Genomic DNA, 16,118 nt, shown 5'->3' with positions numbered 1-16,118 from the left:
CCTCTTCTCCCTCCCCCTCCCCCTCCTCCTCCCCTTCTCCCTCCGCCCTCCTCCTCCCCTTCTCCCTCCCCCTCCTCCTCCCTTCTCCCTCCCCCTCCTCCCTTCCCCTCCTCCTCCCCTTCTCCCTCCCTCCTCCTCCTCCCCTTCTCCCTCCCCCTCCTCCTCCCCTTCTCCCTCCCCCTCCTCCTCCCCTTCTCCCTCCCCCTCCTCCTCCCCTTCTCCCTCCCCCTCCCCTTCTCCCTCTCCTCCTCCCCTTCTCCCTCCCCCTCCTCTTCTCCCTCCCCCTCCCTCTCCTCCTCCTCCTCCTCTTCTCCCTCCCCCTCTTCTCCCTCCTCCTCCTCCTCCCCCTCCTCCTCCTCCTCCTCCTCTTCTCCCTCCTCCTCCTCTTCTCCCTCCCCCTCCCCCTCCCTCCCTCCCCCTCCTCCTCTTCTCCCTCCCTCTTCTTCTCCTCTTCTCCCTCCCCCTCCCTCTCCCTCTCCTCCTCCTCCTCTCCCTCCCCTCCCTCTCCCTCCCCCTCCTCTCCCTCTCCCTCCTCCTCTTCTCCCTCCCCCTCTTCTCCCTCCTCTCCCTCCCCTCCTCCCCCCTCCTCTCCCTCCCCTCGCTCCCCCTCCCCCTTCTCCCTCCCCCTCCTCTTCTCCCTCCCCCTCCTCCTCTTCTCCCTCCCCCTCCTCCTCTTCTCTCCCTCCCCCTCCCTCCTCCTCCTCCTCTTCTCCCTCCCCCTCCTCCTCCTCTTCTCCCTCCCCCTCCTCCTCCTCCTCTCGCTCCCGCCTCCTCCTCCTCTCGCTCCCCTCCTCCCCCTCCCGCTCCCCCTCCTCCCCCTCCTCCCTCCCCCTCCTCTTCACCCTCCTCCTCTTCTCCCTCCCTCCCTCCCTCCTCCCCCTCCTCCTCTCGCTCCCCCCTCCTCCTTCTCCCTCCTCCTCTTCTCCCTCCCCCCCCTCCTCTTCTCCCTCCCCCGCCTCCCTCCCTCCCCCGCCTCCTCCTCTCCTCCCTCCCTGGCGAGCCGAAGCTCCCGTGTGCGGATCAGCGCCTCAGGGCCGGCCGGTGCACGGCCTAGCGCGTGAGGCCCGGCCCGACTCTCGGGTCCCGCTCCGGGCCGCCGCCGACCTTCAGTCACCCGCCCCACCAGCCTTTACCAAGATGGCGGTGATCGGCAATGCTTGGCTCAGTCCCGCTGCGTCAGCCTTTACCAAGATGGCGGCGATCGCGGGCCGCTGGTTTGGAATCGGGCCCAGCGGGACGGGCGGTGCCTAGTTTGGGTGTGGCTGGCAAGGAGAGGCCGAAGGCTTCGAGGCCTGAAGGCAGCTCATCCACCGCCGGGGGGGGGGGGCCCCCCAAGTCCCCTTTGCAAAAGGATTTTTTTGTCTTTTAAAAGCAACTTTTTTTTGTTGGAAATCTATATTTCAAAATAAACACACAGAAAGTGGTAACAATAAATCAATAGTTAGGAATCAAGATGGCGGCCACTCACCTCAGCTCAGAAGGATTAGGCCCGCCCACACACACAATGAAACGCCCCCCGTGACGCACCAATTGGTCAACCATCAGGTCACTCAACTGTAGGATTGGTCAACCATCACGTCACTCAACGCTATCCCCTGTAGGATGGCCCGCCCCCACACACAATAAAACCCCTCCCCCCGTGATGCACCGATTGGTCAACCATCACGTCACTCAACACTATCCCCTGTACGATTGGTCAACCATCACGTCACTCAACGCTAATTAGCGGAATTTTGCCGTTTTTTGTATGCTGTCCGAACAATTTTTGTTTGACCAAAAAGTAAATACGCCTATTTGACTCCCCTAATGATAAGCTTTCTTTTGATATAACATATGTTTAGGTACGCTCTAACACTATTTGATCAGACAGACAGACACACACACACACACACACTTATCTATCTATCTATATATTTATCGATGAACAAACTCTCCAATATCTGTTTGGCTTATTGTTAGACCCTGCACTGCCTTTACCCACAAAGAAGGTCCCAGCTTCAAATTTTAGCCTGGACACCACAACTGGGACTCAACAATTGACTTCAGTGCCCCTGGATTAGGCAGAGGAAAAAGAAGTCAGCCCAAGGTTCCTGCTCCTCATCGCTATCCAGTGGCCACTGCTGGAAGTGCATATGTGGGTGTTGGACGAGAACAGAATTAGATTTGGTTCCAATTCCCTCCTCAGTTGAATAGCTTGGTTAAGAAGGCATATGGGAATAACTTCCTTTATTAGCCGAGGTATAGACGATAAGAGCAGGGCGGTTATGCTTGAACTGTATAAAACACTAGTCAGGCCACAGCTAGAATACTGTATACAGTTCTGGTCACCACAGTACAGGAAAGATGTGATTGCACTCGAGAGAATACAGAGGAGATTTACAAGGATGTTGCTAGGACTGGAGAATTTTAGCTATGAGGAAAGATTAGATAGGCTGGGTCTGTTTTCTTTTGGAACAGAGGAGGCTGAGGGGAGACTTAATCAAGATGTATAAAATTATGAGGGGCCTAGATAGAGTGGATAGGAAGCACCTATTTTCCTGAGCAGAGAGGTCAATACCAGGGGGCATAGATTTAAAGTAATTGGTAGAAGGGTTAGCGGGGAGTCGAGGAGAAACTTTTTCACCCAGAGGGTGGAGGAGGACTGGAACACTCTGCCTGAAAGGGTGGTAGAGGCAGAACACTAATCACATTTAAAAAGTACTTGGATATGCACTTGAAGTGCTGTAACCTACAAGGCTACGGACCAAGAGCTGGAAAGTGGGATTTGGCTGGATAGCTCTTCGGCCGGCACAGACATGGGCCAAATGGCCTCCTTCTGTGCTATAAATTTCTATGATTCTAGGAGACACTCACCATCTAGGCTTATACATAATGAAGTATCAAGGGTTTATGACACCTGTGAAACTGTATCCTAGTAAGACTCTTATCTTAAAGAAATTAAAATATCATATACAAGCTCACCATTCTAAAACTCTAAGAATGAGGACTCTTCCTCACGCCTGTTTCCATTCGCCCTTTCTTGAGACCCTATAGGGGAAAAACAGAACGAGTACCAGTGTCAGGCGTGTCTTTATTTTAATGGAAGGCTATTTATTACCTCATCACACATTGAAATAAATTAACCACATGTTAAAGCAATTTACATGAATTATAAACCAGCCATTTCTTCATTGATACCTTGTGGATTAAACGTGATTTGTTAAATTCGTGTTATTACCAGTTCATTACTGTACGATATGTAGTGTATTTGCACTTAAAATTAGATATTGCACTGACTTAAAAAGACAAATGCAAATTTTATGGCATACTGTCCATGCTGACCCTTGGCAGTGTCATTGAAAGATGTGGGATCAGCTGCCACATGTACACTGACAACACCACGCTAAACCTCACCATCACCTCTCTTAACTCCTCTACTGTCTCAGTTGTCAAAAGGCTTGTCCAACATCCAGTCTTGGATGAACCACAATAGCCTCCAGTTAAACATTATGAAAACCAAAGCATCATCTTCGGTTCATGGCACAAACTCCGTAACCTAGCCACCGATTCCATATTCCTTCCTGGCCACTAGATTATGTGCTCAAGTCACTCGAATGGCATTTGAACCCATGAACATCTGACTCATGAGAGCACTACTGAGCCAAGGTTGACATAGGCTGAAGGAAGATACTTGGCAGCCAACACAAGTAAAGGTGAAATGACAAAAGTAAAAATGGCCACGACTTTTCTTTCCCTTTTAAAAACAAAAACATTTGAAAACCAAGGCTAATGAGGATTTGATATTTGGCATCTCATTCCTGTCCAAACACTCCTAGCCTACAAGTTTAACACGGTTGTATTGAGGATAGAAGAAATGAAGAGTATGGTGCAACAAAGTGTTATGACTCTACTGAAGCCAAATTAGCGCAGACAAAAGTCGACTTGATACTTTTAGCATCATTGCTGCATGACAGCTGTTTGTTCTAGCCCTAGGAGAACCTTATTGCACTTTTTGCATAAAGATAGACATCTTAAGTGACGATGTTGGAATTATCTTGATTCGCTCAACATACTTAAACTGTTCAGAGTTCAATTATACACAGCATTCCTGTAACTTATTTTAGAAAAATTGGCCAGATAAAAAACAACTTTGGAACACAAAGTTACTTTCTAGTAAGAGTCAAGAAGGCTCCTAATTATTAGCTGTGTCCAGGATTCGGTGTTGACGATAGTCCCTCAAGGCACTTCAACCACGTGACCACTATTCACACGTGAACCTAGACAGTGGATATTATTTGACCAAGGTGGAGGGTGGGGGAGGAAAATTACAACTAAGCCAATCCTTTTCTCATCCACCATCCACACAGACGATTACAAGGAAAACTGGGTAGAGATATGAAGCAACTACAGTGGACAATTTCCACCCTCCCTTAACACAGATGTGAAGCTCTTACTGTTGCCTCACTGGAAATCACCTAAAGCGATACACACTGGGGAACTAAATTTGGGATTTTACTGATCTGTATAGTTCCGCTACTCACTGTACAAACTTGGTGAGTGACTGGGAAAACAACAACATTTTCTAAAATTCTTGACTAAGGGACACATTAACATTAACAAAAACTGATTAGATTGTAGAAAAGAATAGCAAGGAGGGCAAAAAATAAAGTGTATTAAATGTACAAATGCTTTAAGTTGTCATTGAATGGATCACTGGCCTGACACAGCTAATAACTGAAAACTAGTACAGTTAAAAAAAAAATTCTTAGATTGCAAGTACTTACCAAATAATAGCCAGTGTGATAGCCACTCATGTACCATGCTATTAACATGCTTCCTAAAGCATCATCATCCTCATCAGTTGAATCTGGACCCATTGGAGGTGGAGGGGGAATTAACTACAGTTGGGAAGAAGTAAAGTTCAGTTCACTAAAGATGAACTTACAATTTCCAAAAAAGAAAAAGCATTCTCGTTCCTGCATTGCAGGATTCAAAAACAATGTAGAACAAGTTGACTAAACATCTTTTCAAACATACAGGTTTTCAGTTTAAAAAAAAAAAAATACCTATTAGGTTATATAAACTAAAGTAAGTTATGTTCTACAGTATTGGTCAGATTTCAATGTTTCTTTTATAAAAAAAAAAGAGTAAGAAATCGCTCCAGTCCTTCTGTCCATGCACCTCAATAAAAGAGGACAGGTACCTGCTCCCAACCCATGAGTATGGCCTAAGAAAACTTTCTCTTAGCAACAAACCCAAGATTAGGTGCTCTAAGAGATTGGGATAGGGCAGGAGAGAAAAAGTGGCACCAATACATTCTACAACTTGTTAAAGTAAGCCCATCAAGAATTTAAATTGTGGGAATGGTTAAACCACACCAATTAGTATCCACCAAAGATTACACTATTTAGAAAGTTCCCAGTACAACCATTTTAATAGTTGATGGCATATTGCAACATTATTATACAAATAAAGAATTTCTAAGTTGAGCTCATCCTATGTTCATAAACAGACTGATGAAAATAGATCCACAGTACAATTCTCCTTGTGATGCAAGGAGGCTCAAACGAGTAGGAAGTCTAATCAAATTCAAAGCAGCAACACACCATTGCACTACAACTCATTAGCACACTCTACACTCAGAGGAAAATGGTATTCATTTAGGCATACAAGAACACAAGAAATAGGGGCAGGAGTAGGCCATTCGACCCTTCTCCACCATTCAACATGATCATGGCCGATCCTCCACCTCAATACCATATTCCCGCTCTCTCCCCATACCCCTTTATGTCTTTTGTGTCTAGAAATCTATCTATCTGTGTGTAGAGCCAGAGGATGTAGGCGGGGTTTTAAATGAATTTTTTGCATCTGTGTTCACTATGGAGAAAGACGATGCAGACATAGAAATCGGGCAAGGGGACTGTGACATACTTGAACATATTAGCATCGAGAGGGAGGAGGTGCTAGCGGTTTTAGCGGGCCAAAAAGTGGATAAATCCCCAGGCCCGGACGAGATGTATCCCAGGCTGCTGTGGGAGGCAAAGGAGGAGATTGCAGGGGCTCTGACACTAATTTTCAGAACCTCTCTGGCCACAGGGGATGTACCAGAGGACTGGAGAACAGCTAACGTAGTACCATTATTCAAGAAGGGTAGCAGGGATAAACCAGGGAATTACAGGCCAGTGAGTCTAACATCTGTGGTGGGGAAATTATTGGAAAAAATTCTGAGGGACAAAATTAATCTCCACTTGGAGAGGCAAGGATTAATCGGGGATAGTCAGCATGGCTTTGTCAAGGGTAAATCATGTCTAACAAATCTGATCGAATTTTTCGAGGGGGTGACTAGTGGGGTGGATGAGGGAAATGCTGTGGATGTGGTGTACATGGACTTCAGTAAAGCTTTTGACAAAGTCCCGCATAGGAGACTGGTCAAGAAGGTAAGAGCCCATGGGATCCAGGGTGCCTTGGCGCGTTGGATCCTAAACTGGCTGAGTGGCAGGAGGCAGAGGGTGATGGTCGAAGGTTGCTTTTGTGACTGGAAGCCTGTGTCCAGTGGGGTACCTCAGGGATCGGTGCTGGGTCCCTTATTGTTTGTGATCTACATAAATGATTTGGATGAAAATGTAAAAGGTATGATCAGTAAGTTCGCAGATGACACGAAAATTGGTGGGGTGGTAAATTGCGAGGAGGAAAGCCTCCGGCTACAGGACGATATAAACGGGTTGGTCAGATGGGCGGAAAAGTGGCAAATGGAATTTAACCCTGAAAAGTGCGAGGTGATGCATTTTGGACGGACAAATAAGGCAAGGGAATACACAATGAGTGGTAGGACCCTAGGAAGTACAGAGGGTCAGAGGGACCTTGGTGTACATGTACATAGATCCCTGAAGGCAGCGGAGCAGGTAGATAAGGTGGTTAAAAAGGCATATGGGATACTTGCCTTCATTAGCCGAGGCATAGAATATAAGAGCAGGGAGGTTATGATGGAGCTGTACAAAACGCTGGTGAGGCCACAGCTGGAGTACTGTGTGCAGTTCTGGTCGCCTCACTATAGGAAGGATGTGATTGCTTTGGAGAGGGTGCAGAGAAGATTCACCAGGATGTTACCTGGGATGGAGCGCCTCAGCTATGAAGAGAGGCTGGACAGGCTGGAGTTGTTTTCCTTGGAGCAGAGAAGGCTGAGGGGGGACCTGATTGAGGTGTACAAAATAATGAGGGGCATAGATAGGGTAGATAAAAGAGGAACTTTTCCCCTTAGTGGGGGAGTCAATAACAAGGGGGCATAGATTCAGGGTAAGGGGCAGGAGATTTAGAGGGGATTTGAGGAGGAACTTTTTCACCCAGAGGGTGGTTGGAATGTGGAACTCAATGCCTGAAAGGGTGGTGGAGGCAGGAACCCTCACAACATTCAAGAAGCATTTGGATGAGCACTTGAAATGCCATTGCATACAAGGCTATGGACCAAATGCTGGAAAATGGGATTAGACTGGACAGGGATGGATGGGCGGCGCAGACACGATGGGCCGAAGGGCCTCTTTCTGTGCTGTAAAACTCTATGACTCTATCTCCTTCTTAAATATATTCAGTGACTTGGCCTCCACAGCCTTCTTGGTAGAGAATTCCACAGGTTCACCACCCTCTGAGTGAAGAAATTTCTCCTCATCTCAGTCCTAAATGTCCTACCCCGTATCCCGAGACTGTGACCCCTCGTTCTAGACACCCCCCGGCCAGGGGAAACATCCTCCCTGCATCCAGTCTGTCTCGCCCTGTCAGAATTTTATACGTTTCAATGAGATCCCCTCTCATTCTTCTAAACTCTAGTAAATACAGGCCTAGTCGACCCAATCTCTCCTCATACGACAGTTCTGCCATCCCAGGAATCAGTCTGGTGAACCTTTGCTGCACTCCCTCTATGGCAAGTATATCCTTTCTTAGGTAAGGAGACCAAAACTGCACACAGTACTCCAGGTGTGGTCTCACCAAGGCCCTGTACAACTGTAGCAAGACATCCTTGCACCTGTACTCAAATCCTCTTGCAATGAAGGCCAACATACCATTTGCCTTCCTAACTGCTTGCTGCACCTGCATGTTTGCTTTCAGTGACTGGTGTACAAGGACACCCAGGTCCCTTTGTAAATCAGCATTTCCCAATCTATCACCATTTAAATAATGCTCTACCTTTTTATTTTTCCTACCGAAGTGGATAACTTCACATTTATCCACGTTATATTGCATCTGCCATGTATTTGCCCACTCACTCAGCTTGTCTAAATCGCCTTGAAGCCTCTGCATCCTCCTCACAACCCCACCTAGTTTCATGTCATCAGCAAACGTGGAAATATTACATTTGGTTCCCTCATCCAAATCATTGATATATAATAGCTGAGGCCCAAGCACTGATCCCTGCAGTACCCCATTAGTCACCGCCTGCCACGCTGAATATACTCAACGAATGAACATCCTCAGCTCTCTGGTATATAGAGAATTCCAAAGATTCACAACCCTCAATGAAGAAATCTCTCATCTCAGTTCTAAATCACCGACCCCTTATCCTGAGACTGTGACCCCTAGATGCTACACATATAAACTCGAATCAACAGGAGTATTTTTCACCTCCTCCATAGGACTGCAATTAGTTACACACAGCAGCCAGCCCAAGAGGTCTATCTCCACTGTCTTTAGTCATTGCATAAGCAGCAAGAAACTCACTCACCGGTGGGCCTGCTGGAACTGTTGGTAACCATCCAGGTAGGAAAGGTGGTGGACCATGAAATTTTGCACCAGGCTGTAGAGAACAAAAAAAAGCATTTACATTATATTATACTATACATGGAAATACATAGAAGTTACAACAGAGAAACAGACCATTCAGCCCAACCAGTCCCTATCAGCCTACCTTACATGCGAGCAAATACTCCTAATCACATTTACCCATGTCTCCATTTGCATCATCCACCAGCTTGAGGAAGGAGTACCGTACACATCAAGAATTCCAACCCTTTTCTCCATTTACTCCTTCTCGTTCCATTCGCTCAACAGATTCAATAAAATCTCCCACAACAATAACTGTTATTCCTACTCATCTCTCTAATCTGACTTCATAGTTCCTTTCCACAATTTGAAGGTCTGTAATACACCTCTACCAATGTACCAAGCCCTGTTTAAAAAAAAAATCTGAACTCCAACTGTTTGTACCACTTCCTCGTCTACATCAACCCCCTCTACAGAATCTATTCCCTCTTTTCTGATATTGCCACTCCACCTCCTTCATCTTTTCTATAACTCCTAAATATATTTAATGGCCCTGATTTTGTGGCGGTAAGGATTGCTAAACTGTCAGCATTCACCGTTTTTACTCCTCTGAAAGTGACAGCAACTTCTGGATTTAGCGCATGCGCAGATAAACATGTAAATCCTGAAGTTACCGTCAGTCATTTCCTGCTCTGCCACAGGAGGCGCTGTGGAACTCCCCAGAGCCGGCAATCAATTCAAATCACAGTTCCTGACTAAAGCTTCCCCTAATTTTCTGGATATATATTAATGACTTGGACGTACAGTTTCAAAATTTGAAGATGACACAAAACTTGGAAGTGGGTAGCACTGTTGCCTCACAGCGCCAGGAACCTGGGTTCGAATCCAGCCTCGGGTGACTGTCTGTGTGGAGTTTGCACATTCTCCCCGTGTTTGCGTGGGTTTCCTCCGGGTGCTCCGGTTTCCTCCCACAGTCCAAAGATGTGCGGGTTAGGTTGATTGGCTATGATAAAATTGACCCTTAGTGTTAGGGGGATTAAATATGTGGGGTTACGGGGATTGGGTGGGATATGTGTCGGTGCAGGCTCGATGGGCCGAAATGGCCTCTATCTGCACTGTGAGGTTTCTGTGATTGTGATATAATGATGAAGTGAGGAGGATAATGATAGACTTCAAGAATACATAGACAGGCTAGTGGAATGGGCACTCACATGGCAGATGAAATTTAATGCAGAAAAGTGCGAAGTGATACATTTTGATAGTAAGAACGAGGAGAGGCAATATAAACTAAAGGGTACAGTCCTAAAGGGGGTGCATGAACAGAGAGACCAACAAATCGTTGAAGGTGGCAGGGCAGGTTGAGAAAGCAGTTAAAAAATCATACGGGATCCTGGGCTTCATAAATAAAGGCATAGATTACAAAACAAAGAAAGTTATGATGAACCTTTATAAAACACTGGTTCGGCCTCAACTGGGCACCACACTTTAGGAAGGATGTGAAGGCCTTAGAGAGGGTGCAGAAAAGATTTATGAGAATGGTTCCAGGGATGAGGGACCTCAGTAACATGGATAGACTAGAGAAGCTGGGGTTGTTTTCCTTGGAGCAGAGAAGGTTGAGAGGAGATTTGATAGAGGTGTTCAAAATTATGAAGGGTCTAGACAGAGTAGATAGGGAGAAACTGTTCCCATTGGCGGAAGGGTCAAGAACCAGAGGCACAGATTTAAGGTGATTGGCAAAAGGACCAAAGGCCACGAGGAAAAACTTTTTTTTTTTTTTTTTTTATAAACGCAGCGAGTGGTTAAGATCTGGAATGCACTGCCTGAAAGGGTGGTGGGACTAGCTGAAGTGCTCTTGCAGAGAGCTGGCATGGGCTCGACAAGCTGAATGGCCTCCTTCTGTGCTGTAACCACCAACCACCACAGAAAAAGTTAAGCCTTGTTGAAAGCGGTGTAACTGGATTTTTAAATGGTATACTGACTGCTGAACAACTATACTGGCCCTGAAAAAACAATTTTATATTTGTGAAATGTCAAATTTTCCATTAATACAAGAATTACATGGCTTTTAATATATTTTTTAAAGTTTATGATATTTCAGCTTCGACATTAATCCTATGTGGATGTCCCAATCTTTATTCTGCTCTCTGTAAAATTTATAAAAAATAAGTTATAATATGTGCATTTTACTTCCTGGTTTGCTGTCTGTGAGAATTCTTCAATGTGATTGACTGCTTAGCTTGCATGCCGGACATTAGCTTGATTTTACGCCAGATTCAAACTAAGGTCGGGAGAGCTGAAATTCACGCCACAGATCGCTAGATCTTGGTGGGCAGCGGCAAGCGCCGTCGCTGACCTCAAATTCCAGGCCCATTCTATCTCGATGTGTTTATTTTCCATTCTTGTCCTGTTTGTAGCAGGTTTCTTTTAATGCTATGAAGACTAGATCTTCCTATAAAATAAATTTGTTCCAGTTCCCTCAGTTTATTTCCAACAGTGCATAAACAAATAATTGATACATATCGAATAAAATTTTTATAAAACTTAGGTATAACTTGTCCTACTGAAGAGTTACTGGAATGTCAGCCAAGAATTTCCACACATTAATATCTGAACATACAAGGATTGTTCATCTCATCACTTCACTCTCTCATCTAGGTGTACTACAGGATGCAATCTGATCCCTAAATTTCTGCTGAATCAAGAATTCAATGGAATATTTACTGCACCAAATGACAGCCTACACCCAAGTCACTGACATTTTAAATTTAAATTTAGTTTAAATTCATTCTTGGGATATGGACATTTCTGACAAGACCAGCATATATTGCCCAGCCCTACTTTCCCTGGAGAAGATGGTGGTGGTGGGCCTTCTTGAACCACTGCAGTCCATGTGGTGAAGGTACTCCCACAATGCTGTTCAGTAGGGAGTTCTGGGATTTTGACCCAGCGACGATGAAAGAACGGCAATACATGTCCAAGTCACGATGGTGTGTAGCTTTGAGAGGAATTGGGAGGTGATGGTGTTCCCCTACTGCCCTTGTCCTTCTAGGTGGTGGAGGTCGTGGGTTTGGGAGGTGCTGTCGAACAAACCTTGGCAACTTGCTGCAGCGCATCCTGTAGACAGTACACACTGCAGCCATGGTACGCTGATGGTGGAGGGACTGGATGTTTAACGTGGTGGATGGATTGCCGATCAAGTGAACTGTTTTGTCCTATAAGAACATAAGAAATAGGAGCAGGAGTAGGCCATTTGGCCCTTCAAGCCTGCTCCACCATTCAATAAGATCATGGTTGATCTTCTACCTCATCTCCACTTTCCTGCATTATCCCCATATCCCTTGATTCCCTTAATATTCAAAAATCTATCGATCTCTGTCTTGATTATACTCAATGACTGAGCCTCCACAGCCCTCTGGGGTAGAGAATTCCAAAGATTCACCATCCTCTGAGTGAAGAAATTTCTCCTCATCAGTCCTAAATGGCCGACACCTTATTCTGAGGTTGTGACCCCTGGTTCTAGACTCCCCAGCCAGGGGAAACATCTTCCCTGCATCTACCCTGTCGAGCCCTGTAAGGATTTTGTATGTTTCAATGAGATCACCTCTCATTCTTCTAAACTCTGGAGAATATAGGCCTAGTCTACTCAATCTCTCCTCATAGGTCAATCCCCCCATCCCAGGAACCAGTCTGGTGAACCTTTGTTGCACTCCCTCTATGGCAAGTATATCCTTTCTTAGGCAAGACCACCAAAACTGTACACAATACTCCAGGTGTGGTCTCAACAGGGCCCTATAATAATTGCAGTAAGACGTCTTTACTCTTATACTCAAATCCTCTTGTAATAAAGGCCAACATACCATTTGCTTTCCTAAGTGCTTGCTGTATCTGCATGTTAACTTTCAATGATTCGTGTACAAGGACACCCAGGTCCCTCTGAACACCAACATTTCCCAATCTCCCACCATTTAAAGAATACTCTGCTTTTCTATTTTTCCTACCAAAATGGATAACTTCACACTTCTCCACATTATATTCCATTTGCCATGTTCTTGCCCACTCACTTAGCCTGTCTATATCCACTTGAAGCCTCCTTGCATCCTCCTCACAACTTACATTCCCACCTAACTTTGTATCAACAACAAACTTGGATATTACATTTGGTCTCCTCATCCAAATCATTGATGTAGATTGTGAATAGCTGAGGCCCAAACACTGATCCTTGCGATACCCCATTAGTTAAAGCCTGCCAACCTGAAAATGACCCGTTTATTCCTACACTCTGTTTTCTGTCCGTTAACCAATCCTCAATCCACGCTATCCGTCCTGGATAGTGTTGAGCCTCTGGAGTGTTATTGCAGCTGCACCCATCCAGGTGAGTGGTGGGTATTCCATCACACTCCTGACTTGTGTATTGCAGGTGGTGGAGAGGCTTTGGGGAGTCAGAAGGAGATACCCCCAGCCTCTGACCTGCTCTAGTAGCCACAGCATTTGCGTGGCTGGTCCAGTTGAGTTTCTGGTCAATGTTGATGGTAGGGAATTTGGCAATGGTAATCCCACTGAATGTCAAGGGGAGTTGGTTAGGCTCTCTTGTTAGAGACTGTCATTGCCTGGCACTTGTGTGGCAATGTGAAATAACATTAATTTATGTCTCCCAGCTAGTTTTACATATTTCCTATTTTAAAAAAAAGTTTACTTTCCCTCCTTAATCTTTTACCAACTGGAAAAAAAAAACATTGGCTTCAGCTTCCTTAACCATTCCACATAACTCAATGATTGAAAAACTGGTAGTCAACCTTTCTGCCCTTTTCTGAATCCTTTGCAGCGCCTTGACATTCTTTGTAAATACAATGATCAGAACTGGGCAGAATACTTTGCATGTAGTTCAATAATACTTTAGAAAAGTGTTAGCATACAGACGAGGTGATAGAGTTCCATTCCCACTCTATGCCAAGTTGAAAATCTTAACTGGGGCACTACAATTGACCTCATTGCCCAAAAGCTAGGAGATAAAGAGAGCACCAGGGAAGAGAGGAAAACAGTGCGAGGGAGAGAAAAGAGTAAAAAAGAGTGAAAAAGAGATCAGATCAGGATGAGCAGCAAAATAATTGGCAGGAAAAGCAGCAATGAGGATCAAAAATCTGACTGGAATTCTCTAATTCCAAGACAAAGTAGAAGTACACAAGCAGTCCATGCGTTGCTGAACTTTTCCTCAACTTAGTTAAAATCCCAGAGCAAATTATATAAAGGAACATAAGTTTAAAAAACTTATTAGGGGACAAGGCAAAAGAGGAAAAATAAGATACATACACAACTATAATAAAATCGACACTAGACATTTCTATTCATGCACTTACAAAGCCAAATCCTGGCATTTGTGGTGGTTGAGGGGGGAGACAGTGGTTCCAAGTAGAATGATCCATTGGTGATTTTGATTGGCGAGATTTATATATAGGTGAAACAGCTTCACTCTCATCTGTCGATTGCTGGCCAACCCCATTTTTCTAGGTACAAAAGGATAGAAGAGTGTGGCTCTTAACTAGTACTGCCAGATCTTGATAATTACAGATAATCTGTATACCAAAAACAAATGATTATTGCTCACCTGTTTTGGACTCTCACTCTCTGCTTCAGAACTATCAGCTGGAACCAACTCTGACAGATTCTGCTCCTCTTCATTTCCATAACCAGTGTACATCACAATACATGTTGCTTGCTTTTCATCAACAGACTGAATGGTAGCTGCATACATGTTGCCATCTTCAGACCACACTGCATTACAAGCATCACCAACCCGCCACTGTATTTTAATAGGACAAGAGAAATCAAGTACTTTAAATAGCAATTTCTCTACTGTCTTTACTTGTTCCTTTGAGTACAATATAATGCTGCACTGACCATAGCATTATCTCTATCAGTTGGGGGTAAACAGCTTTTTGCATTTGGAGGCAAGTTACGAATGTTTAAAAATTAATTCACAACCTGTTGATGCCAGGCTTAAGTGGGCAACTGTTCACACAAACAAGCAACAGTTGAAGAGATACTAACATTAATTAATAAATATAAGAAACAAGCTTTTAACCCTCAAAATTCAAGCCTGATACCACCACCACTTCCATGTTGCAATCGATGGTCTCTTTTGCACAATAGTGTGCATTGTTAATGTGGATACTGTTTATGCACAACTGTGCGTATACAAGTTATAGACTTTAGCTCTACTTACTTGTAAAACTTTAGAGAACAGCATCAAGATTTTTTTCAAGCTAAAGTAAAAAGAATAGCCTTATATTCTGTATAAACTTTTTTGTTAAAAAATCAAGCGCTGATGACATCAGAAGGGCTGTAGGCTTGGAAGAGTTGGAGCGGAAAATATCTATATATTGGTATGAAATTATTCCTGGGTGTTTGACTATCTTTATTAATGTTAATTCAGTTCCAGCACAGTGGGGTTCAACAAATTCTTAATGCTAGTAATCCCAATTAGATCAGCATGCACATACACAAGACTTAAATGCAATTCTTTAAAACTAAGTCTTCAGTCATTAGCGATCACTTCTCGCTCCTATCGCTCCAAAAAAAAAGAAAAAACCTGACAGATCCTTTAACCCTCTAAATTATATCCAAGTGACACTACAACAAGGCTGTTGTACCTTTCTATCTGGATGCACATTACTCTTCTTCCTGTTTTTGATTCTCTTGTTTTTTCGTTTTGTTCCAGTTCCACTGCTCTCCTTGGTATAAGGCTGAATATATTCACCATTCTTCAGGGCATTCTGAACAGAGAAACAGATGATCATAAACGCAAAAATATCCCAGTAAATCACTGGGACAAATATTTGCAATAAGATTCTTCTTCACCTCCTTAAAAAAAACTCACAAACACAAATTAATAAGATTAGACATTCAACTGTGTCACATATTAGAAATCTTAGCAGGCTGAGCCCAGAGTAGTAGAATGCAGTTTTACACCCACCGTTAGAGTTTTCTGCCTCCTGAGAAAACAGAGAACCGGCACTTCCCAGAGAGAGAGAAAAAGGAAAATACAAATCCTCTGCGTGTGAAGTTATGCATCGTAGGCAAGGGTAACATCTCTTTGGTTTACTGCTCTAACAATACAGAGCTCTAGCCATTTTGTTGAATCGTATTAGAATATTTCCAGTTGAATGCTATTTTCACCCAGTTGATTTCATTTAGGAATATAGGAACAGGAGTAAGCCATTCAGCCCCTCAAGCCAGTCAATGAGATCATGGCTGATCTGCGATCTAACTCCACATACCCACCTTTGGCCCATATCCCTCAATACCTTTGATTAACAAAAAGCTATCAAACTCAGATTAAAAAAATTAACAATTCATCTAGCATCAATTGCCGTTTGCGGAAGAGAGTTGCA

At 44.3% G+C, this 16,118-nt stretch overlaps 1 protein-coding gene across 2 annotated transcripts in view; it reads right to left on the bottom strand.

Moving 5' to 3' along the window:
- Positions 1-16,118, bottom strand: part of smn1 (survival of motor neuron 1, telomeric) — a 28,597-nt gene that overhangs the window by 1,845 nt on the left and 10,634 nt on the right. Inside the window, exons 3-8 of one of the 2 annotated variants that reach the window (XM_085989890.1) lie at positions 15,378-15,500; positions 14,333-14,527; positions 14,085-14,231; positions 8,693-8,764; positions 4,764-4,877; positions 2,962-3,027 (exon numbers count right to left, since the gene is read on the bottom strand). In XM_085989890.1, the coding sequence (XP_085846016.1) occupies positions 2,974-3,027; positions 4,764-4,877; positions 8,693-8,764; positions 14,085-14,231; positions 14,333-14,527; positions 15,378-15,500 (705 nt within the window). In that variant the 3' untranslated portion in view covers positions 2,962-2,973. The remainder of the gene's footprint in view (positions 1-2,961; positions 3,028-4,763; positions 4,878-8,692; positions 8,765-14,084; positions 14,232-14,332; positions 14,528-15,377; positions 15,501-16,118) is intronic. The other variant, XM_085989900.1, reaches the window with a different exon arrangement.

Source organism: Somniosus microcephalus, chromosome 1 (assembly GCF_052327205.1).
Source record: "Somniosus microcephalus isolate GS21.2 chromosome 1, FLI_Smic_1.0, whole genome shotgun sequence".
Classification (NCBI taxonomy): domain Eukaryota; kingdom Metazoa; phylum Chordata; class Chondrichthyes; order Squaliformes; family Somniosidae; genus Somniosus; species Somniosus microcephalus.
The sequence above is the reverse complement of the archived record's forward strand: the minus strand, read 5'-3'. Positions and strand labels throughout refer to the sequence as shown.